We start from the raw sequence: 26,481 nt of genomic DNA on the forward strand, positions 1-26,481 counted from the left end.
AAAGCTTTAAGGCTGCACTGGGGGACAGAGGTGCTATGAGCTAAATGCTAATGCCAGTATGTCAACAGACTCAGTGAAAAAAATGCTGATTGAAAACTTTTGAATTGTTTAATTATTTTACCAAATTTAATCATATTGACCAAAAGAAATGGTGCTGTACAAATAAAGTTTTGATTAGTTTACTGTATGCTAACATGCTGCCATTAACTGATCTGATTACATTTACTCACAATCTTAAACAGATTAGCATGCAAACCTTTGCAAATAAACAGCACTTAACATAGTCTACCACATCTTCCAGAAATTATTATTTACCTACTGTAATACTTGAGCAACATGTACCAGAAGATACACTTAACATCCTGTAGGTGACATACTGGAAGATTCCCCCCTTCAAATTATTATCTGTCAACAGTCTGATATCAGCATATAGGTCACGATTTGGTTCAGGTCATGTGTCATAGTAATCATATTTGTTTTCAATTAAACAAAAATATTTACTCTTAAAAGGAATAAGGACTATTGTCTTAATATTTTTGATTAATGTATCCCCCCAGGATACATTGCCTTATTTAGGAGTACAAAAAAAAGGTTGAAATTTGGTCAGTGTGTAGCCTATTATTCAAAATTGTGTATCAAATTGGAAGGCATATAGATAACAACAGTTATACTTGCTATAATACTGTTTTGCATTGATGTTCAGGTTGCAGTTGCACTTGTAGTAGAAAGATGAAGGCAATGCACTCCCATTTTTGATAAAAGAAAGTGGTTGTTATGCCTAGATGGAAAGAAATCTTTGTGGCTATGCCTTGTTTCTTTTGTTTTTGTAATATTTTTGGGCAGTCGCTTTTTACTGCACAAAGCTGAACTGGAAAAACTGAATGACATCAGTTCAAAAACTATAAAGGGGTGGTGAATGCCCAGAAAAAACAATAATGCACAATTTCTCCCTATCAATGTAAATATTCCTATGTTTACCATGTTACAATACACTACAATTCACAAAATCAAAAATATAGCCTAGGCTACAAGATATTAAGAAAAAACTAATTGGAATGTTTTACTTTGGTCCAAGAAAGGCCGTGACATTAAATTATTTTTCACTATTCATTTACCATTCCTGCCTGGTTATTTAACAGGTTGGGTCCAGGCATTTACTCTTAAATTTCAATAAGTCTGTGTGATAATAATAGCAGAGGCCTACAGACCTAATCCTGTATTGTTGTGAACACAGTCTATGGTTGATAGACTGGCTGGTGGCTGATGATCTGAGAGATGACATTGACATCCGTCGTCAGTGCTGTAAAATATATGCACAGGCCAATATGCTGTTAAGAAAATTTTCTATATGTTCTGTTGATGTCAAATGTGCTCTGTTCAGGGCCTATACCACCCCCTATATACAGCTCATCTCTGGTCTTCCTACAGAGTGAAAAGTATGCAGAGGCTAAAAGTGGCTTATAATGACGCCATGAGGTGTTTAGGTGGCACAGTGCCAGCCAGTTATTTGTATCTTCTTATGTACCAACATGTCCGGCTGATGTTCAATTTTATGTGTCGTTGTGGCCTTAACCCGCCCCATGATGGGATATCGGCTCACATCCAGGCTTCGTAAGCACTGGCACAATAGTTTGCACTGTTTCTTTTAAACCAACAGTGACAAATGATTGTATTTTATATTATTTGTTTGGTTGTCTGTCTACTTGGTTTTGTCTTGTATGTTAAGTGTCTATGTGTATGAGAGTGGAGCACTTTTTCGAGTCCATAATAAAGATTATTATGGTTGTGAGGTCGCGTGCGTTGCGGGTGTTTAGGGGTTAAAGGTTGTTTATTTTCCCCCCAAGTTCCCATATCTGCCACACGGGGGGGCAGGTGGAGGTTCCTCGGCTGCTGCTGCTCTCCCTGCCTCAGCTCAGTCCGCTCACTCCGCCGCCGCCGCCGCTGCTTTGTGTTTCCCCGTCGAGCCGGAGGTCACTCAGTCCAAGCAGCAGTCCGCTCCGCTCAGCGCGCACAGGACACGCACTTCTGCCCCGCAACGCAGCCGCGACTCTTCTCTCTGCAGGAAAAGAAAACCCCACAACACGTAAGTAACTGAATAAAACTCCGAGTCTGGTGTAGATTAGAAGTGACCTGCAGACGGAAACTGCTCCGTTGTGTTTCTGAACACGAGGCGTGTGTGGCTGCTCGGGTGATTGGGTTCGGACTGATGATCAGATTATTGATTGATTGGTGTAAACGGCCACATGTCAAAGCTGTTGTATGGTTTTAATGAAGTAAGGAGGATGGTTGTTATTATGATGCTAAATGATGATGTGGCGCCTGTGTATGATTTATGTATCTGACACAGGAGCTGATCACGGTGTGAGCCACTGACATTCAAGTTGTTTTTTTGTTTTTTTTAAATGAAGCTGAAATATTCTCAGATTAAAAACTCATGAACTATGTTTTCATGTCTAATTCACATCTCAAAGTTTGTTAGAACTTAATCTGCTGGAAACTCAAAACGTGTGACCTCATATAAACTCTGTATTATGCAAACTGATAAAGGTATGAGTTTACGGCATTGAACCTGGTGCAAACAGAAACTGAAGGTAAAGCTTGGTAGGGGAGGACTTTGTTATGGACAGATTTTGATAACAGGTCTGAGCTTGATTTGTCCCATATCCAATATTATAAGATGGTATGGGAACATTTTCTTGCCTACAAGACTGAAACATTTCACAGCCATGAGATGGTACTCTTACTCTTTGAAGCTGCATGTTGGATAAAGCAGTATCAAGTTTCATGTGTCTTCCTTTTTAAGCTCTGCAGATGTGGGACGGTCCCATATTTCACTAGTAAAAAGGCAAAGAGTAAGAGAAAAGTCTTATTCTATGAAGCAGTAATGACTGAACATGCTTCTCCTTCTGCTAACCTGATCTCATAGATCCACACTGTCAGTGGACTATAAAATGCTCAAAATGAGACTTGGTTTAAATGTCTCTAACTTCAGCTAAGGAACAAATTTACCAAAAATATGTTTAGACAATCAAATGAAACTGGAAAAACTTGATAGTGCTAAAGTTAATAACAGCAGCTGGAGACTGTTTATCCATCCATATGAACTTGAACAGTTTGAACTAAACAAAAAGGCGTTTTTTTAAAGATTGCTTGATGTAGTTTGGAGTCAGTCGGACCTGTTGACCTCTCAGGAAACTCAGCTGCGTAATTGAAAATGGAGCACAATCACAATGCTCAAGTATTTTGCCGCATTCAAGACGAATCACACATTCGCAGTTAAGGACCTTGAGTTTTAAGCTGACTGTTATCCGCTCATCTTTTCAAGTGTCAGAAAATGGTGAAACTTACTGTGGCCCGAGGCAACACACAGAAACTTATGAAAACGCATGAGAAGAAACACTACAAATTAAGAAAACATCATCAATTTTATAACACATGCGTTCCAAAAACGTGCATTTTTGTTTAATGCTTCTTGACTTCAGAAGCGGTGAAGACGGCTTCCTGTGTGGTGAGATTGTTTGGTTTGTTATGACGTCAATATCACATCATTCAGGTAATATTTCTAATATGTAGTACTGTTAGCTTAGCATTAGTCTTTAGCCAAGACAGTCACTTATTGTGTCCCTAGAACAACACACCTCTGTTGTGTTGACTTTTTGCAGCAAGTTTCTGTCAAATTGAGGAAGATGCTTCTAAAATAGCACATTTGTGTCACTGCACGTGTGTTCTTAAACTGCAGTGCGTTGAGCTCTCGGGGACGCCATATTTTATCTCTTATGTAATAATCTTTTATTAATTTAGAAAGCTAATTAATTTTCTGCTCTAGAGGCCCCTCCCTTGCTGACTGAATTGTGTCTGAGGTTTCAGACCTTGGACATCCTGATCCGTGGACGGGGCTGTGTCCCCTTTAAAGCTGGCCGGGACAGTTGTGTGTTTACGACAGGACTTGTCTGTGTTACAGATGGAAATGTGGGTCAGTGTTTTGTGGTGCATGGTGGCATCGGTCAATATTTCATCTCACAGCTCTTCCACCGTTTCCTCAACATGTGTGGCAGTAAATCAGTTCAGCTCAAACATGACCTTAATTACCTTTCCATGCTCTGGGAACAGGCCGGCGTCCTGTAGATGGGACTGTGCTGTGCAGGAGTTGGCGAGTGTGGCTGGACGGTTGTCAGATGAGTGTTTTTCAGAGTCACCGACCGTCCTGAGCTCTGGACCAGTTTGGCCACATTCTGGTTGCCTTCGCTGTCGTCAAGATCCTAAACACTACCTCGACGCCACAGCCAAGCGTTCGCAGAGAGAGCAGTTACATGATTGGCACTCAACCCGCATTGATGATGCATGAGTCCACAACCTGTTTACCCAGTCTGGTGGAATTGCCCTGAAGGTGATTATAGGTTTGATGCAGTTCGAGCTGCTCACATTTCTCCTCCACTACAAACAAGCAGAGGTTTCCAACAACAAGGCAAAGTTTCTCCAACTCTATGGGAAACTTAGAGTCAATCAATAATCCGGACTGTTTTGACGATTCCAACCAAAAAAGTTAAATGTCTCCTAGTTTATTAGATGTGAGGATTCACTGCTTTGTCTTGTCTGAATGACAATTTAATTTATCGATAGACGAATCAACAAAACGGTTAATTCACAAAAGACTTGTCAGTATTGAAAATAATCAATAGATGCAGGATTAATAAAACCCAGACAGATTCAGCACTATGAAGTTGTTGTAGCAACTGCAGTGATGTGTTTGAGTGTAAGAGGACAAAGGAGAACTGTTCTGTTGAGGTTTGTATCCTCTGGTTTTACAAGTTGCTCTTTCAGCGGAGTGGGAAAGGAGATGTCTGGGAGGCTTCAAACTGGTTTTGCCACCGAGTGGTCGAACGTTGAATTAATTATGGTGGGTGGGGTTTAAACACTGACAAGGTCATGTTTCTACTAGTTCCATCTTTTCGGAGAGGTTATCACAGTTTGCATCCTTCAGAAAGGACAGCACATTTAACAGCTTTTCAGAACAGTAGTTCTTTCAGAGTGAATTCTGCTGTTAGTACCTTTTCAGAAAGGTCAACAAAACTCAACAGTCTGTATACAAGTCTCAACATTAATTGTTAGGGTTACAATTGCCACATACAGTAACTTGTAATGCGTGGTATTCAAAAATCCCTCATAAAAAAGAAGGATTTAACACAGTCACATTGTTTCCCCCTTGCCTATCTGGCTGCCTGGGTGATTTTGGACGTCTGTGGCGCACAGAGAAAGGAAAAATCTCAACTTTTTTGAATACACACCGCATATCATGTGTGATGCAACATGCTGCCCAGCTCTCAGCGCTGTGCTGCGTCAGATCCCGGTTCCCCCCAGGGGTAGGGCTGCACGATATATCGTTTGAGCGTAGCGATGTGTGCATGTGTGATAGTCACATCGCAGGACGTGCAATGTTTTCCTTTTTTTCCCCTTTTTTTTTTTTTACTTGTTAACTTCTGTTTTAAGGCTCCCACATAGTTGGGCAGAGTGGACTCCCTGGACGTCCGCGCATACTCGAGGCAGACTCAATGTAGAACCAAAGCTGCAAAGCTCAATTTTTATGACCGTGCGGACTCAGCGTACACGCAGTGTCTGACAATACAGCTATCAAGATCTTCCCCCTGCTATACTGAACTATAGGTCTCAAATAACCCAGGGAAAACCTTGCAGGCAGCATGTTTTAGGTTAGTGATGCTCTCTGATGGATCTGGCTGAGCCTGAGCTGATAGTGAAATAACAAGTAGTTTCAGCCCTAGTGTCTTTGATTATACCTCTCTATTCCAGATGCAGCAGGTTAGGGGTTAAATTGATCATGTTGAGTTTTAACATGTTTTGATGCGTTCATAGTGTGTCTGTGACAATGGTGTTTTTGTGTTCACACTCTTGTTTTCAGCTTGAGTTATTCTCCGCGAGGTGTGGACCTTGCTCCTGAATCTCGGGGCCGGTGTTCCCGATGTCTGAGGTGTAGCTGAAAGGCGGGTGGGGTCAGGGAGGGGGGTGGGAGGGGGGTCAGGTGTCTCCAAAGAGCAGGTCCCACGGTGGTAGGTGGGCTGTTTCAAACGGCTGCGTCTGTTTTTTATTGTGCAGAGGAAACGTAAGGCTGCAGCGACCGGCCTTGTGTCAAGTTTCTTCTTTTGTAGCGGGAGAGAAGTTGGTGTCAGAGAGCTGCCTTTGTTTTGTTGGAGGGGGATGGAGGGAGTGGGGCTACTGTTCAGGTGGGGAGAGGAGATGGAGGATGTGTGTGCGTGTGTTTGTGTGCATGTTATAATGAAAATGCAAATTTCACTTTGGGATGTGATGATTCTGAGACAAAAAACAAGAACATGATCTCATGCTGTAGAACTGCACAGCTGTATACACATGTGTGTCACATGACTGTTGTGGTCCAATCACGATGCAGCAATCACACCTGCAGTGAGACGATGGCTAGTTTAATAAGCTCAGGATGGATAATTACCTTGAGATAGTAAAACTACTTGACTGATATATCACATCATCATTTAGTTAAAGTTTTGATGAATTTTGAATGGGTTAGTAGAAGACAGATTGACATGGGCAACAATAAAATTAAATGGCTAGAGAGGATAAAAGAAATCCAGATGAGAGAGGCCACAAAAAAGTGATAATCGTCCACAAAAACAATTCAGTAACTTTAAATCTTTAAATTGATAAATAAAGACTAAAATGAAAATAAAAATCAGGCAGAACAAGATAAAACAACCATCATATTTCATGGCTTTCAGGCCGGGTGATATGATTCCAGAGAAAATAAGTGAGAAAAAATCAAGTGTCGAGTCAAATCTGTGTCATTTTTTATTTGTGGATTCAAGCTCTTGAGGGTTTTTGAATAATGTGAGAACTATTTTGTTCTCTGGTCATGTCAACTCTCTCTCTGTTGGTCCTAATAATCAGATTTAAATTTCAGGCCACAAATAGATTCTGAGCTGTTTATGAAAACAACAGAGGGAGAAAACAAAGGGGGTTGTTGTTGTTGTTGATGCCCCACGAGCCTCCTCCACATGTCTGCATGAGTCAAAGAGTGTGTGTGAGCTGGCGGAGGGCCGACGTGGGGCCAACGTACCACCAACGCTGCTCACAGACACTGAGGCTTCCAGTGCTGCCACTGAAACTTGACTCCACAGAGAGTTACATCCAGTCCACCAAGCTTAAAGCAGAAGTAAGCGGAATATTTGTGTTAATATAAGTCTTAAATAGTTCTATCTTCCGACAGCAATCACTTGCATAGAGTGTTTGGTCTGAAACACGGGTCTGTCAGTTACTCTGCTCTGCTGTAAGCCGAGGAGAAAACGTTCCTTGTATCCTACAACCTTTATCCAATGAGGAGAGAGAACGGCATGAAGGCCTGTGTGTGCAGCCAAGGGATGCGCCTGAATGTGGTGACGTAGGGACGAGGACCAATAGATCCATGACGAGGGCGGGAGCTGCTAACTCCATCGGCAAGAAGTTATGGTGCGTTCAAGGCAGCCCGTAACTCGTGTTTTTCCAACCTGTGAAGTCGTACCAGTTCGATCTGGTATGAGTTCACCGGTCGGAAAAACACGAGTGGCCGTTATAGTGACTTTCACAGGCAACAGGTCGGAAAAACACGAGTTACGGGTTGCCTGGAACGCTACAAAGTCGTAAGTCGTGACTTGAAGCTGTAACTTACGGTTTCAAAAGCCTGCCTGGAACGCAGCATTAGTCAGCAGTTTCTGCTTTAACGTCACTGCAGTGACATGAACAATTTCTCAATCTATCAACATAATTGATCCTGATCAGAATCCCATCACCATCAGCTAACGAGTTGAAGAAATGACACTGAAATTTAGAGAAACATTCTTGAATCAATTAACCAGCTGCTGGAGAGAAAATGAATGAGCTGGTGTTTGATAATTCATCACAGAATGAAAATGATCAGATATTTACACTCGCACTAAAATAACAATATCTGACTGCTCATATAATCACAATAGGTTTTTGGCAGCAATATGTTGATAAATGTACAGGGCGTCAGTGTTTGTGGTGTTGATGCTGACCAGCTTCCATCTCTGTAGGCCTACATGACATGAAGTTTTACCGGCAAAGACCTGATGAGGGTTCAAACACCCAAACCCAAACACTCAAGTGATGGTTTGTCTCGCTCTGTGGACATTCAGTTGAAAGCACTGAGCAGAGTCCAGGGCCTGATCAGCTGCATTTCTCTGAGTGCATGTAAAACAGAAACACAAACATATGACCGAGGCGTCGACGCAGCTTGTGGGGGAGTAGATCAGAGAGACCGAATGAAGTAAACAGGGAAACATCAAGCCAACAGGTGACAGATAAAGCGGAAACAAATACCACTGTGTGCAGGCAGGTGCATTTAAACAGCTCAGATATTTAGAGGAGGCTCAAATGGAAAGTGAAAGCAAGACATTTGTGATAAAAATGTGTGTGAGTTTGATTCTTTAATTTGTCAAGAGTTCGCAGGTAAGAACAGACAAGTTTTTTCTACACTCAGACTGACAACAGCATTTACTCAAATGTAAATATAAGCTCTGTGTACACTACAGACAAGAGAGAGAAACATTTTCTTAGCAACAGTTGATTTTCACGTTGTGTTGCATCATCCTTTGCAACTGGAGCGTGTGTGTGTGTATGGTCGTGCCTGGTACAAGAGGAGGAATGAAATCAAAGGAGAAGTAAAAACACTCACACTGATGAGAGGCCGTTGTTCCAGTTGTCAGGAAGGTAAAGTGTCCTGTGTGTTTATTGCATCAGGAACAAGAAAATGATAATCACAATGGGGATAATAAAACACAGAGATAACACCCTGGAGAAGAACTGGACTTGACATAATGTAGTTCCGGTTATAGGAGCTATTTTTCATAGCTTTAGGCTATAAACTAAGAAGTACAATACTCAGATATTGTCAAAAGCTGCCTGTAAGGTGCTCGGCTCAACTCATTATTAGGGTTAGTGTAAATGAGTGTGTAAAATTGGCAAAGGTGGTTGTAAAATACATTTTAAATAGATCTATTTAAACCATGAATGGATTATTATTGATCAGTGGAATAGTGTCAGCTCTTTAAGACTGACAAATTTTTAGTTTTGAGTCAGACTCGGTCTCATAACTTCCTGTTGCTCATCATGTTTGTTTGTGGTTATTTCATCATGACCTCTGTAATTAGTGCGGCGTTCTGGAAACGTTTGTGTTTGTCTTGAGATAGAATCACTTGTTCATTTACACTACAAGCACAAGGTGCTGCTCTGCAGCCAGCGCATGAACATGTACACTGAACTAACGCTGAATCGGTTTACAAATGATGAACATAAACGTGAGCCGCTCACGTTTTACAACAGTTTTACGTGACAACGTGTAATATCTCCACAGTCATGGCCCAACATGGCCGCCACTAATGGTACGGACGTATCTACTACTGCTGAACACAGTTTGAGCATTTGAAGCAGTTTTGAAAACAAGCAAATGAAGTCTGACAGAAAAACCACATGTTTTTATGCAAATGTTGTCGCCAGGTATTTCCATACACAGTATAACTTACCTGCACCATGTTTTTCAGAATGAGACACATTATTTAAAGAAGAACTATACAACTGACAAACTAGGCAGAACTATTTTGACCTTAAATATGCTACATTTTTTTACCTCAATTAAACAACAGTAATTGTAATGGTTAAAGCAGAAGTAAGCGATCCGGTCGTTTTTCTGACTTCTTGTCAGCCGATGGAGTTAGCAGTCCCCGCCCTCGTCATGGATCTATTGGTCCTCGTCCCTACGTCACCACATTCACGCGCATCCCTTGGCTGCACACACAGCTCTTCATGCCGCTCTCTCTCCTCATTGGATAAAGCTTGTAGGATACAAGGAAATAAAATAAAAGTTTTCTCCTTGGCTTACAGCAGAGCAGAGTGACTGACAGACCCGTGTTTCGGACCAAACACTCTATATAAGTGATTGCTGTCAGAAGATATAACTATTTAAGACCTATATTAACACAAATATTCCGCTTACCTCTGCTTTAAATAAATGACTTGTAACTTGTTACAGAGAGAATGGAGGCTTTCTGCCTTCCACATAGCATCTCTCGGTTAAAAACCAACCCCGACCCGGTGTCCCAGCTCTCATCTTGGTGGCAACACAACCATGCCCCCTGACCCTTAATATCTTGTTTATGACAGATAAGACTACACAAAAATCATCATCATATATCATATGATAAATAATGTTATCCACTGCTCCATGGATTGCCTTCTCGTCTGGTTTGTGGTAAACAAATGCAAGTGGGTGGGAGGAGGGTTAGCAAAACAACAGAAAAGCGTACAGACTTGCATAGTTCCCCTTTAAGTGGTAAACTGGGTGTAATCTCACGTCTGTAAATCTTGACAGTTGATGGATTGCGCAATATGGTTTTATTGAAAAATATGAGAAGCCTATTTATTAAAAAATAAATAAATAAACCAACATGAATTAGTTCATTTTTATCTGTATGAACTGAACTTTGAACTGGTTGATTTTAACACTGTAGCGACCACCAGACGTCTTGTTGTGAGCTTCACAAATGCCTCGTAAATCGTGGCGAGGACCCCAGTCTCAATTGTGCTGAAGAGTTTTCTGGTGTGTGTGTGTGTGTGTGTGTGTGTGTCATTGGCGTTGGAGTGTGTGTGTGTGTGTGTGTGTGTGTGTGTGTGTGTGTGTGGCATTGGCGTTGGAGTGTGTGTGTGTGTGTGTGTGTGGCATTGGCGTTGGAGTGTGTGTGTGTGTGTTTGAAGTGCGATGGCTGCATCACTTGGACACACTGCCGTCAACAGTGAGCTCTGTGTGTTGAGCGGGACGCGTTCCCTGTGACCGCCGAGGCCAATCGGAGTCGACACTCAACCCAGATTCAGCGTCTGTGTGAACTGGGTCAGGACTCGAACTCATGGTGCCTCTGTTCTCTGCAGCAGCTTCATGACGTTTACAGTTTCATAACGTAACATCCACCAGATGCTGTAGCAGGAACCGAGGGGAGAATCGAGTGTGTGTTCCTATTTCTGTTCTTGTTGCACATTTTTAAACCAAGGTTGTTTTTTTGTGTGAAAAGCAGCCGCATGCGTGCGGTCTCGTCCCTGTGGATTGATTTGAAGTTAATTTTAAGACGTCCCCATGTTCAAACACTTAGAGGCCTGTGAATGAATTGAAACGATGTGTGCATTCCTGCTGCAGCATTTCCATTCAGCAGCTGCAGCTCCGTGGCACTTGTACGTTTTAACAGGGCCTTTGTTCCACAAGCACATAAAAGTCTTTGTCATGTTTTACAACCACCAGGCCAGAATTCAGGGCCTTGAAGGCACCCTGTTTCAATTCATGCAATTCTAATGATACTGGTGATATTGTGTAATTTATTTATTTATTTCTCCTTAACAAAACTTAAGCTGACGGGTAGCAAGTGTCATTGTGCTCCAGTGTTGGACCGATCTTATTCCCCTGACTCTCAAGCTGTTGATGACCTACTGGAGCTGGTGAGCTAACTGCTAACATGCTAGCGACCGAGCGTTCCTCTGTTTTCTCCTCCTGCTGTTTCGTGCAGGATTTCATCCAATAAAGGTTTAAGTAAGAGATGGTAACAAGACTAGTTCATAGAGTTTATTTAAAAGACCTTAACTCCTCTGTGTGAAGCCTCTACAGTACTTGAGATGCAAAGGCCAGTGTGGTTTGTGACAGGGAATTGGTGGAAATTCACAGGTGACTAGTGATCTGTTATAATTAAAATTGCAACTACAAATTTAAGTTTTTAGCACTAGAATGGCTTACTGGAGTATGTTTCATGACTCTTTTGTTCCTCTTTACAGAATGATCCATATTTTCAGTTTTACTTTCCCAATGCAATTACAAAAAAGAGCATAAAAAGGTTATGATAAATCAAAGTGAAAATCCTTCATAGACCAGACCATTTCATGTCGGTGTGTGATCCCTGATGGCTACAACTGGGGCCATGGTTTCAGTGACACTGCCCTTTTATAGGAAGCAGCCTCTGAATTAAGACACAGCTAATGGCAATAAACACCAACAGAGCTGAGAAAATGTTAATACGAACAGCTAATGGTTCGAACTGTGACAAACTAAGGGCCTGAAAACCTCAGTTTTGGTCAGAAATAGTCGAGTGTGATCAAGGTTGCTAGGCGAAGAGGGGAAATCCCCCATGAAGCAGTCTGTTTTGTTGTGGTTCACAACAGTGCAACTGGGCCGCCATCAAGTCTCCTTCAAATGCAGCTGATAAATGTGTCTATTTCTTGGACCTTCAACCTTCGTGGTTGGGGGCTATACATGTCCCCAGCATTAGGAAACAGTTGTAGATGTGTTTTGGACCCATTCTAATCTTTGGTTGGAGCTAGACGTCAACCGGTCAAGGCTGTGAGGAGAACGATAGTTTACAGCAAGAAGAAGCTGATGGTCCAGACAGCTCGGTCAGAGTCAGTGAGTTGGCTACAACTAGGGATGTAAACAATTAATCGACTATCGATTAATTGTCGATAAGAATTTAATCCGAAATGCGCCGAAATGTCACCTTAAGTCACATAAACCAGTGCGGGTGTGTGGACACAACCACCTACTGTAGCTATATTGTTGTCAGCGCCTCATCACCGCTGGTGTTTAAAAGACTCCGTTCTTTCTGCAGTCAGGTTAAAGCGCACATCCGCCGTGTTGGTAAACACATAGTCCCTCTATATCAACGGAGGCAACCGTGCTTGGTCACGCTTGGGTTGGAGGTGGTGTGAGTGCGGGCCAGTGGGGACAGGGGAGGGGGCATTAGAGCTTCAGCACGGTATAGAACAACTGGACCTAGTGTGAGTGTGACCTTATTTGTGGCCGCTGCCAGCGCCACACGGGCTTTGCCTTTCAGCAATCAAGCGCTGTTTTCGTCAAAGTTAAAAACAATAACAGCAACAGCTGTCGGCAGCTGAGATCGCTGTGCCGTCACCATAGAAACGCAAGACGCATTACGGCTCATTCGCAAAATACCTTTCAATGGAAACACCCGCAAATAGGCCTAGCAATTGCACTTTTTCGTTTCAGTTTCAGAAATATCGCTTTTATTTTGCGAAAATCTGTAATGGAAACGCAGCGGTGTCTCTCATTTCATCTCATTATGATAGGACTTCAACCTCAGAGCTCTCTGTCTTCAGACTGTCCTGAGTTCAACAAATCAGTTTATGCTACTGTGATTTAAGTAGCCTAGTTAAATAAACCATAGTGTAGTGGCAGGAAAGACCATTTAATCTGTAGATATTGTGTTGGCCAAGAACAAGTTCAACTTAAAGTCAGAGGAAAAATGTTTAGGGTGTTTTTACTGTTCCTAAATGTAAAAATGGGTCACATAATTTGATCCTCAACATTATTTAAAGGTTAAATAACGTGTTACTTAAACATTTTCATTGTGCTGTGCTCTTAAAATAAACTAACAAATACTAGTGTAAGTCCATAGGCTAAGGAATGTTGAGCTTAAATTTTCCCCTTAAATTTAGGTTCTCAGGAAAATCGCCGCTTATCAATTAATCGATCATCGATCGATAAGGTCTATCAACTATCGATTAATGAATTACTCGATAATTTGCATCCCTAGCTACAACTCTTTTTAACCACAATAACCTCTTTTGTCCCCAGCAGTCTGCAGCAGAAAAGAATGTGTCAACACAATTTATTTGTATTTAGTTTAGCTTTAGTGGTGCCACCGTTACCGTCTTGCTGCAGTAAGACAATATCGCCAGACTGGTGAAAACAGTGAAAAGCTATCGGCAACTATAGGAGCTAAAACACCTGCCGTTGACAATTTGTTTATACTTTATAAAATAAATTTCAATCAATTAGTTTGTACAAGTTTATTAAGTGTCATCAGTTCCAATTAATCAGCCAAACAGTTTTGATTAATCCAAACTGATTAATCAGAGCTGTAGTAAGTATTGAGAGACACTGTTTGGCTCCACTGCATCAACTACAGTTTAATCTTCTTCACTTGGTTATTTTGTAAGGTTTCGTAAAAACACAGTAAAGTTCAGTGGAGTATATGGGTCCAGTCTTGTAGCAGCAGGATCAGAGACCTGCTCTTTGTTCCACTTTGGTCTGCTCTGTTTACTGACTCTAATATCTTCCATCTGGTCTCTGGGCAACACTTTGCCAAAAATGTCTTTCCCATTGCATATTCTCTTCCCTCTGTCATCCCTGCAGGTGCCCCTCCACCCCCACCCCCCCACCACCACCCCACCCCAAACTGGCACAGGCAGCGTTGTAACAGTAACCCATTTACAGTGATGGGGGGGAATGTGGGTCAAACACTTCATTGCCAGGAGGAAATATTGAGCTCGGACGCCACATTTCACCCAGATCCTCATAGATTTATTGGACAGTAAGAGGCTGTTAGAGAACGGAGGAAGGTGGGAAAATTACAGAGGGACGCTGCATTCATGTCAGGCTGAATTTACAGGAAATATGGGCCACCAGGCAGGAGAAAGCTTATCGACATTTTCCATATGCTGAAAATGATGCTGTCATTCATCACACATGTACATTTACTCCAGTTATTATTTGTTATGGTGATGACAAAGAGACAACTCTTGTACAAACTAAGACTGATCTCTGTTCCCTACATCGCTTGTTGTGAGTGACCAGGTGAAGGTGAAATTGTACAGCATGGATGGATGCTGATTGATTTTCTAACTTATTTTACTGAAGTCAGTCGAATGAATGTGACTTTATTTTGATAATAAACATGTTTAGGTTTATTTCTGTGATTAAAACTGAAACTTGCATTCTTATCATATCTCTTGACTATTTATATAACTCTTGCACTGTTTTTATTATTTTAGCCTTATGCTTTTTCATTTTATGGAAATGCATTAAAGGAAATCTATGTGAATATATGAAGTCATGAGTTTATGGAAAGTGTTCAGAACATGTGCAGAAGTTATAAACCTTGGCTGAGGCAGGCAGGGTAGTTGGGGATATACTGATAATAAATATTTTATTTTCAAATCTGATTTTAAATCTTGTTTTTAACTATTGTGACTGAGAGATGAAGTAGCCCGACATACCGTCCGTGACACTAATTTCAACCATATGTTTGGTATTTCTGAGGTTCATTTATTCAAATATCTCTGCACAGTCTCGGTGTCTCAACACTGTTCAACTTCATTAAAAACAGTAAAGAATCACCACATAAATCTGCAGTTTTCTGACTGAAAATACTCTGATCTGCCACATTAATGTAGATGTACTGATTCCCTGTATGAGTGCTTGAGTGAGGGTGACAAAGCGTGAGAGAGCAGGGCCACAGAGGGGACGACTGTGGCCCCTCCTCCTGTCATTGTACTGGTTTTTACGGTTGTAATCCTGGAGATTTGAGCCGCCCCAGTCCCGATCATGATCATCCAGACCAGCTTAGCAACACAAGTCTGTGCTTCTTCCAGCATCTGTCACCACTTGTTGACATCAAGCTCATCTCACAAAGCAGCTCTGGGTCTACGCTGTGTTTAACCGTATGAGCATGAACGCACCATGTTACACTGCAAAAACTCAAAATTTTTCCATGAATATTTGTCTTATTTCTTGTCAAAATGTCTCAATTCTAGTCAAAACAATCCCTTTCCACTTAAAATAAGACTCATCACCTAAAAATGTACTAGTTTTTAGATCATTTTCACTTGTTTCAAACACATTTTCACTTGAAATAAGTAGAAAAATCTGCCAGTGAAAGCAAGTTTTTTGTGCTTGTAATAAGAAAGAAAAACTTGCCCCACTATCAGATTATTTTAAGTGAAAATATGCTTGAAAGAAGGAAAAAGTGTATAAAAACAAGCTGCTTTTTAATGTTTTGAGTCTTATTTTAAGTATAATGAGATTTATTTTGACTAGACTAAAAATAAGACAGATATTCTTGGTAAGATATTTGATTTTTTTGCAGTGTAGAACGACTTCACTGCTGCTGTTTGTGTCTTGAGCCATGTTGTAACCCTTGTTTTATATGTTTGCAGATAAGACACCATGGGGAAAGGCTGTGTGACAGCGACCAAGTACTTTCTGTTCCTCTTCAACCTTATCTTCTTTGTGAGTATTTCATTTTTTAACCTATGTTACCTCCTACCTCTGTCAGAGAGCTGCTTCATGCCTTTCTTATTTTTTGCTCTTTGGAGTTGCCTTTATATTTATAATGCAAATGCCCATCGATTCAGCACCAGAGCCTGCAGTGAATGTGCTCAGCACGTGGTCCAGTACATTCACAGAGCGATGTCGTGACATCACATCTGGACGTTGACTCAACCAACTTCTGTAGTAACTCATCATGATCTCTGATTCAGATGATAGAGCATCTCAGGCTTCCTGAAGAACTCACGTTAAACATTGACCACTTTGTATATATATATACAAGAAAATACAAAACAATTATGACCAGGGAAAAGTGCTACTAATGAAGGAACCGCAGGAAGAAGCCAAAACAAATCCATCAACAGAAATGATGTTGGTCTAAACACAAAGATGCACAAAACTTTCAGAACAAATGCAGCATGTCCATACAAGACAAGTCAGACAAGACAGTAGGCTACACAAGAGAGAACATACGACCGCTGGAGTTGTAGGACATTTTTTCATCTATTTTCTATTCTGCTAAAATGTATTTTTATATTTCTGTATCTTCTTGTAAAGTAAATTGTATCAAAGCACTTTGTAACATGGTTTTGATAAGTGCTGCGCAAATAAAGATAACAAGAACAAGTTATTGGACAAAAAATTATTTTAAATATAATAGAATAGCTACAGAGAAGAACAAACTATACAAGACAAACATATTGCAATATGTGTTCACTGGCCAGTAACATGTGAGAATTACATCACTGGTGCAAATGAATAAAGAAATAACTGAAAAATCTGTATAAAAAATGATCTTTGTATTAAAGGTGCATCTTGGCATGTGTCAAAGCATCATCTGTGTCAATTGTTACATAATCTCAAATTTGTTTAGCTGATAAACCTAAATTCTCTGCATGCCTTAAAGCAGGTCAATTCAAATGGCGTCCCGCCAGCCCAGAAGCAATACCGAAGTGGCCCAGCTGGTCGTTGAGCCAAAAAAAAAAAAAAGCAGAGAAAAACACATTTTGCAAGAATGAACTCGAAATCCCTACTGTAGTTCAAAAAAAAAGTTCCAGAAACTAAAAGTCCCTGGACCTTTTGGTTGAAAAGTGCCACATGTTGACAACTCAACTCCAAAATGTAAAAAAAAAAAAAAACACTACCACTACCATCATAATTCTTTTACTGACTTAGCTATTCTCTTTTTTCCAGCTGTGTAGATTTGTTTTTAGTATTGCTGGGTTTTAAAAATGCTGCTCATTTGTCTTTACCTCCTCCTTACTGACAGCTGAAAATTTCTGGCCCAGCGTAAGGTCTCGGTTTTAAAATGGCCCAGCTGAATTTGTAATTGAATAGCCCTTGAAGGCATCCTGATCCTGACACTCATGTTGGATTTGTGGTTTGGGGAGGGATGTATAATACAAAAAACTGTTTTCAATTAGACACAAAATTAGGAAAACATCAAATCAAATTTTACAGGAAGAGAATAATAATGTTAGATAATAACTTTTTGACATGATTTTGGCATCAAGACATACATGAACAATTAAAGGGATAGTTCAACATTTTGGCAAATTGGCCCATTGCCATAATCGCTATAGTCATAGCAGTAGGTTCGTTACCTTTATTTGTTGGTGTAAGCTATTTTTATGAGGGAAACCAAGAAATTCCCTCAGCCTCCATAGCATAACCCTGAGCAGCTCGCCGCTCCGCCCCGCCGTTCTAAAAATAGCTTACACCGACAATTAAAGGTAACGAACCTACTGCTAAGACTATAGGGATTATGGCAATTGGCCAATTTGCCAAAATGTTGAACTATCCCTTTAACATGTAGATACAAGATTAAAGCTGGAAAAATTGTTCTTTCCTATCATGGGGCCTTAAAAAGTGTCATTTAACTGAGCTCAGGTTAAGTAGTGGGTTTAAAGTAATTTCAGGAGTTAAGTTCACTGGAATAGATAAAACAACTTCAACAAACTTTAGATATAAAAGTTGTAATCAGTTGGAGTGATTCCAGACAGATTTGTCTGAAGGAGCTGTTATCTGTTTATCAGAGTAGATACAAAGATTATTTTTTTTATTATACCTCCACCTTGAAGCTCTGGTTTCACATTCACTCTATTAAACATCGTTTGTAGTTAATGATCTGCTGTTTGGCCTTGATGTGCTGATGACAGCAGCTTAAACTACTGTGGAAACACTACACTGCAACTTAAGAAAACGCATGTAAACACATGAAAGCACTGTAAAAACAACATAACAGAAGTGTTTCCGGGCGGGGACACAAAAAGCGACAGACACAGCTAAAGACTAATGCTAAGCTAACAGTACATTGTGATGTGCATCAGTCACAGTGAATATTAGTGTTACTGTACAGGGTTGAATGCATAAGTAGGCTATCTGAAGTTGTGTTTGTCTGCCGTCAATTGTTCACATTCCGTCTATGAGTTTTAATTACTTTGCAGATGATGCGTTCTTGGCCTAGTTACCATGGCAATACTCCCTCACTTTCTCATTTCCTCCCTTGGTGGTGGAAATGAAATCTGTGATCTGAGGTCAAGAGCTTCTTAGCAACCTTACAAACACATACATGCACGCAGTGTGAGTAATCCTGCACAGTGAATACAATATTGTCAATGGTCGGCTTAGGGTCTTCGGTTTGATTAATAAAGTAGTTTAGTATTCCATTTTAAATACTATTTGTACAGCTTGTTTGTTAATATTTTTTAGTTAAAGACTGTTGAATGTATAAATTAATTTGCACTAAAACTGACAGGGAACAAAACAAGTAATGTTTACTACTGAGGCTGCTGAGGTTGAGACCTCAGTGTTATTTTAAGAATTTGTCAACATTATCAAAATGAAATGATAATTTTATATTGTCTCCAAGCGCCGCCCACCTAGACCCATCATCCAACACTTGCAGGATTTGGTTACTCTAAGTGAAATCTGCTCTATTTGTTTTTTACCTGCTATGTTTTTAACTTGGTTTTTATCTATTTATTATTATTGCTATGGCACTGCAAGATGCTGGTTGAGAAACGGTACTTTCATCTCTATGCGCACACATTTGGAAGAAATTACAATAAAGTGTTGAATTTGAAGATGAAGCTCAGAGCCTCGTCTCTTTGGATTGGCTGACGTCGACCACTAGAGAAAAGCCTTAGAGAGGAGATGTAGAACTTGCAAGTAGTTGTTTTAAAACCTCTTATCAGGTTTGATTATCTTAGCTTCTGGTTGGATCTCTGTGGTTTCACCGCTTCCTGTCTGCTTTTCATTTCAAATATCAGCTACATTTCACTATCTGAGATGGATCAGCAGTAAATAAACACTGAAGCTGCTGCCTCACTGAACAAGTTTATCTTGTGGAAAACCAGTTCAAAACTTTTCCTATGCAGCATCCACCAGGAATTGTAAGGAGTCATGTACTGTAGCTTTGTTAGCAGGAGGCGTTCATCAATGACAACTCATTCTCCACAGATGTGGACATATTTAGATGTTAGATGAAGAGCTACACATAAACCCACGACAATGTTATAGTTTATTTATATAGCAACACATTTAAAACAACTGCTGTCATCCAAGTTGCTGTACAAGCTTAAAACTCAATATAAAAGGTGACAACAAATATAAAACAAGATAAAATTAGAAACAATAATAAAAACACAACACAAGAGAGACAAGAGCCAAAAAAGTTAAACATAAAATAGAAAATAAATCTCAACCTCAACAACTAAACAATAAAACTGAGTTGTAACCTAAGTAAGAAAATAAATACAAGTATACAACTGGAACTGCTTCTACAATTAATTAGTCTGGACTGAAATATAATCACATTATATTACATTTTATGGGGAAAATGATTAATTAATTAAGAAAAGGGCAGCAGAATTATAAATACTGATAACAAAAAATGATATGTTGCAGCCAAACATCAACTTTTGTGGATGAAACTGTGAAAGAACCAGAAGCTACAGTTCCTCTCCTGACCACCAGAGTGTGTCTTCAATAGTGAGTCAGTCTCCATAAACTCCGATGTTAAAGTATCCAACTTAAAGCAGAAATAAACATTTACATCCTGGTACAAAAACAGTTTTAATTAACTGACATTGGTAACAAGAAAAGCAACCCTTTTGTTAGCTGTTGTCGTTGCTAGATAATACCACCCAATAACTACACTGTGATAGTTTGTGCACATACCAGTAAGTAATGTAATACGTCACAGGTGGAAGTTGCACAATACGGTCTGTGCGGCTAATATAGAAATATATAGTAAAATAGTGACTCAAAATAACACACAGTGGCTGATAAACAGCTTAATGTTCAGCTTGTATTCACCTTGGACGCACAGAGCAGCCATCTTGGGTGGTGAGCCTGTGGTCACTGAAGTTCGTCCAAGTTTCAGAGTTGGACATCTCGCTTGAGGAGGCGTTTCTGATGAGGTAGCCAACTGGGAACTCTCAAACTCATGCAGGATGGCAACAACTCCACCTCAGCAAAATCCTTCACATGTGCCTACACAAGCACATGCACTGGGCCTTCAACTGACTGCTGCCAACACATTTTTACAAGCAGTATGTTTTAGTGAGTCCAAAAAGATAATGAAATATAACAGGAAAAGTCACAATTCAGTTCTAAAATTGGTTTTTGCCAGTTGAACATTTTTCCAGCTGATATTTTGCTGAGTGAGAGACTTTCAACTTAATTTAAGCTTCTGTCTTTTTTACTTTTCTTTGTCCAATAATGTCTAAAAACCACAAAGTTAACCAGACATATTGTCAAAGCTGGTCAGGAGTATTTGACAGACTGCAGCTTGAGAAAAAACAACTTCATCAATTTGGCAACAGATGCACAAAAAGACACAACACAACAAAAGTGTTTCTGGAGACACAAGAAAGTAATGCATAGAGATTAATATTAAGATAACAACAGGACATATCTGCAATAATCTCTGTATCATGTGTTATTCACCCGATGATACACCAGACTATCCAACCTTATTTTTCAAACGCCCATAACTCAGGCCATTCCTCTTTGCCCATTTTTGAATTTTGTTAGGCTTTTCCAAGATGACTAAAGTTACTCACTCACACAACGTCCATCTTTATTTACAGTCTGTGGTTGTTGCTGTTTAAAAAAACTATACCGGGCTGCATGTGTCCTTCAAACACACCTACCCACCTGTTAATGAGTTCTTCTGACCAGTGTGCATGTGTGTTTGCTCTCCAGCTGTTCGGGGCTGTCATCATGGGCTTTGGACTGTGGCTCCTCCTGGACAATCAGAGCTTCATCGTAGTCCTCAGTAAGTTCTTGTTTAACATTTTTTCCTGTGAGTGAAAGTGAGGTAGGCCGAGTGTTTTTGACAGTAAAACAGAAATCTGTGGCTCCAGGTTAATGTTGCTGCAGCTGTATCATCAGGAGAAAATCTGCAGGTTAATGTTGTTGTGTTGTGTTGTGTTGTGTTGTGTTGTGTTGTGTTGTGTTGTGTTGTGTTGTGTTGTGTTGTGTTGTGTTGTGTTGTGTTGTGTTGTGTTGTGTTGTGTTGTGTTGTGTTGTGAGTCAGTGTGTGTCTGATGGTTGAACTAAAGATTAGATTAAACCCTCATCATGCTGTCTGGCTCAGTTTTAAAGCCACAACTATTAAAGCATAAACCGAACAAGTGGCCAATAGATTTTTTTTTTCCAGTGGACACTTCTCTTTACACTAATCCACATCTATAGCTGATGTAGGCCAATACAAATGGAGCAATGATTAACAGGCTGAAAACAGGCCAAGTTCTGGCCGCAGGCTGAGTGTATGTGTGTGTGTGTGTGCGTGCGTGCGTGTGTGTGTGCGCACTCTTTTCTCATTTCAGAGAAAAAAAAATAAAAGGTCATCATAACTTCTGAAAAACTGTAGCTTGAGTTTCCCTTTCTCTTCTTTGTTAACTCGACTGGAGAGTCTCAACTACATTTATAATGAACATCTCAACCATCAGTATGTTTAATATTTGATATAATCTTTAATCGCAAATTAATTGCAATTTTAAAAATGTTTTATAATGGTCAAATGTGCGAACTGTCATGTTCTCCAAGAGCTGGACACAATTTTTTTTTTTTACACATCAATGTGAGTTTACTCAGTGTGAGTACATAATTGAAAATAAAGGTACAGAGAAGTAAAATGAAAGAAACCCTCATTAAAATCCCACCAACATGTGAATGAGTTTTCACTTCTGTTTCCTCTGAATGGGTTTTTGCTGCCTGAAATTAGATCTGTGGTTAACATAAGCTCCTGGTGTTTTTACTTTCTTTTAATCTATGAGAATAATTAAGTAAATACCCAGTCATAATTTCTAAAAATATTTTGACTCTACGTCTGAGTGGTCCATGTAGCAGAGAGGCTGAATGCATACAATCCTCTCAACAGAGATAGGACTGTGGTCTCTACACAAAAAAATAGACTTTGGAAACTGTTTTATTTTACTCTGCAATAACGTTATCATCATGACTTCGGCCAGATCAGAGGTTAATGACACATTGTTCTTGTTCACTGCTCACACAACAGCCTTAACATCAAAAGCTGACTTGGTTTGTGCTGAGAGTTGATGAGCTGATCTTGGATTTCTGTTCTATTTTAGGAGCCAAACTCTTTTCGCTTTCAGTTTCCACTCAGTGCAGGACATCTCAGCTGACAGTTTTCTTGTTTATCTCTGAGTTTCCCCAATCTTGTCTTATCTACCACAGTTTCCCAGCACTGACGTTTCACACAGTGGACTTTACGCAATGGACGCTTTTTGATATATTGTTATATCCTCTCCAGCCTCAAAGCTCCCATGGCTTCACATTACAGCCCTTGGTCAGTTTCTTGGGAATAGGAAGACAGACAGACAGACAACACAAAGACATTATGTAGAGAGGTTAAGTTTGACTTCACGTCCTTCACCCTCTCTGCTCTGAACCAGCACATTCAGTTCTGCAGCAGCACGGCCTCCAAACTTGTATTAATTGTTTCTGTTTTCCAAAAAACATGTTTGATGCCCACTGTTTTTTTTATGTTCGGTCTGTGGAGGTCGCAGCAGGAACACTGCGTTCATGTGGGACTTGTGCAGGATGGCAACACCTCCACCTCAGGAAAAAATCTACACGTGCACAAACACATGCACGTGCACCGTGCCGTAAATTGGCTGCTGCAAACATGTTTTTACAAGCAACACGTTTTAGTTAGTCCTCCTGAGTGATTTCCAAAAAGATATTTAAGTACAACAGTTTAGGAGAGTAACAGTTTTAAAATCTGTTTTTTTGAACATTTGAACTCGCTGTTGATTATTTTTCCAGCTCATATTGCTGCTGAATGAGAATTTTTTTTAACTCTTTAAGCTTCTGAATTTGTCTTTTTTCTTCATCTAATGTCTGAAAAACACAGTTTAGAGGAAATTATAGCTGGGGAGGAATCTTCTACGGTGGCCCTGAGGGCTCAAGAAATCACATGAAAACACAAACGTGCTATAAATTCAGAATACAACAAGTGATGGAGGGACTGCTTACTGAAAAACTGTCCCTGAAGGCAACGTGCATCAGCAGTTTTGCATGAATTTCCCTCTAAAACAACTCTGTCTGGTAACGTTGTGTTATTAACTCATAGCGTGGTGAATGTGCAGGTCACAACTTGTCCACCAGAGCGTTGTGGAGTTGTTGGATTGTCTATTTGATGAGTTTGATGAGGGAAACCAAGAAATCCCATTAACCTCCGTGGCATAGCTCTGAGCAGCTCGCCGCTCGGCTCGGCGGTTCTAAAGATACCTTGCACCGACAAATAAAGGTAACGAACCAACTGCTATGACTATTGGGATTATGGTAATGGGCCAATTTGCCAAAATGTTGAACTATCCCTTTAAGTTGTAGTGAGTTGAGCCCTGAGGGCCACCATAGGATCCATTCAGCCCTTTATTCCCTCAGTATCAGCTGTTGGTTGTCAGACTTTTAATCTGCTCTGGACGTGAGATGTCTCCTCTGTTGATGAAGGCCATGCTGAGTCTGACATGTCTTCAGACTGTTCAGTTCAACACAAGTGTCCAACACATTTCCTCCATTTTTTTTTTCTTTTGGCTGTCTGCTTCTGGACTGTGTTTAAAAAAAGAAAATTCCTTTTAAGCCACACGGCCTCGCAGCTCATCTCTCTCGCTCACTCAGCCTTTTTTCTTTACTTGTGCAGATCTTTCTCATCATGGCATCTTTGACCCTGTTCAGTCCTGGAGCATCTCCTCTTTACTTCAAAGTAAACTACATCCAGTCATAGTTTCAGATGAGCTGGTTAGTCCTGATCCCCATGTTAAAAGCAGATGCATACTGTGATTTTCTATAAAAAGCATCTTAACTGTTTGATGTCACCCAAAAAATTATATTTTAATGACAGATGTAGTTATGATAACTGGATTCATGCAACAGGAACAATGCTGCTCTTTTATTTCCATAACATTTTAATATGAACCAGCTGTGTCAATGGCAGGAGCTGTTCTCCTGTACAAGTCAATGAAATTCAAAATGATTTTAAGGAAAAGTAGTTACTCAGCAATGCTTTAGACTTGGTCACAAAAAACTTTTACTTTCTGTTCACTAAAAGACAAACTGCAGACTTTTCTGCAGTCTCAGCTGGAAATAGTGTGAGTGTATCAGAGAGAGAGAGAGAGAGAGAGAGAGAGAGAGAGGAGCAGTGTCAGAGATGACTGGAGATGGGTTGATGCTGAAATATAGAGACAGACATTGAGCAAGTGTAATGGAGAGACAGAGTGTGTGTGTGTCTGTGTGTGTCACTGTGTGTGTCACTGCGTCACTGAGGACATTTGTCCTCTGCAGGTGTCCTCCCCTCAGACACTGGGCTCTTTCTGCTCCGTCCAGCATCAGCAGGCATCACATCAGCCCAGTGCGCTCACCGCCTTACTCATCACCACACACACACACACACACACACACACTCACACTGACCACATCACATCAGTGGTGTGAGAACAGACAGTGTGAGTCCAGGCTCTGTGGTCATACGAGGGATAACGCTCTGGACAGTTTAGCTTTGTGTCAGCTCATAAATGAGACGTATTGACGCTCAGTGGGACGTTTTACACACCAGGCTCACGGTTGATCCCAGTGGCTCTGATGCTGAATGAATGAATCAATGACTGGTGCAACATGTGAGAGATGAAATCAGCCGGGTGCTGCTCCATCCTGACCGTCCAGAGGCCGAGCTGAGTCACAACCACAGACACAGACCCTGGTAGTTGACGACCGAGAGACGACGAGACACTGCTGAGAGGACGGACGACGTCAGCCGCCCAGTGTGGAGACCAGCTGCAGTCAAGTTCAGTTGATCTGTAGCAGGTGATCAATAGCGATCAATGATGATCAAAACAGAGCAGTGGGTCAATCACTGAAGCTCCACAGTGAAGCTCATTAATCAATGTCATCAACTAGGGATGTCACAATTACTTGTTTCCACAATTAATCGTGGTATTAAACGCCACAATTAATTGATCGTAAAGATTCCTAAATACCGTCACTTTACGAAAAATGTTATGTTGGAACCATATCAGCAGATGTGCGTCAAAGTAAAGGAAGATGCACAGATACTGGTCCATTTCTCTAACGTAACTCTGAATTGGTGGGAATTTAAACAATAGCGTGTCATTTGTAATTTAAAAAAATGATTAAAATAAACTTAAACAATTGGTATAGATGGCAATTAATGACTTATATATTATATTTCAAACACTTCCCCTGGGAGATTAATAACTGGTCCTATATTTAGAGATTAGTAATTTAAATGATTTTTTTTTTTACCATATTTGATTTTACACATTCATAGTGTTGGGAAATTTATTGATGCATAACAATCGTGATAATCGTAGTACCGTGATTATTTCTCTGACAATAATCGTACCAAGAAAATCTATAATGGTGACATCCCTATCATCAACACTGTGAACAAGTGAGCACATGTCCATACCTTCTTCTTCTTCTTTTCCCTGCTGTCACACAGATGTTTGCCCTGTGGTGTTAACATGGAGGGGGCTGCTGGTCGCTTCTGGTTGCCCTACATGTTTACACTACACACGTGTACATGTGTACCCAGACACATGCGCACACACACAAGCATTCATTTCCTGTGCCACTGCCCCTCCCCCCCTCAGCCTAATTTTCCATCATAAACTCGTTTCCCTTTGTCTTGGTTCCGAGCTGCGTGGCCTGTATCCCAGACCCACCACCACCACCACAACAACAACAAGCACCAGCAGCACCCCGGGGGTAGTTCATGTTGTTTCCTTGAAGCCTGGAGGACTCTGTTAGGGGGCTTCAGTCTGCAACATGTCTGCATTGGCAGACATCAG

At 40.6% G+C, this 26,481-nt stretch overlaps 1 protein-coding gene across 1 annotated transcript in view; it reads left to right on the forward strand.

The window, feature by feature from the left end:
- Window positions 1–1,977: 1,977 nt before the first annotated feature.
- LOC146990148 (CD82 antigen-like) overlaps window positions 1,978–26,481 on the forward strand; it is a 34,119-nt gene continuing 9,615 nt past the window's right edge. The window contains exons 1-3 of the mRNA XM_085769855.1: window positions 1,978–2,083; window positions 16,027–16,099; window positions 21,350–21,422. Of these exons, the coding sequence (XP_085625981.1) occupies window positions 16,037–16,099; window positions 21,350–21,422 (136 nt within the window). The 5' untranslated portion in view covers window positions 1,978–2,083; window positions 16,027–16,036. The remainder of the gene's footprint in view (window positions 2,084–16,026; window positions 16,100–21,349; window positions 21,423–26,481) is intronic.

This window comes from Trachurus japonicus, chromosome 3, assembly GCF_045865225.1.
Source record: "Trachurus japonicus isolate A0001 chromosome 3, Traja_1.0".
In the NCBI taxonomy this organism is placed as follows: Eukaryota; Metazoa; Chordata; class Actinopteri; order Carangiformes; family Carangidae; genus Trachurus; species Trachurus japonicus.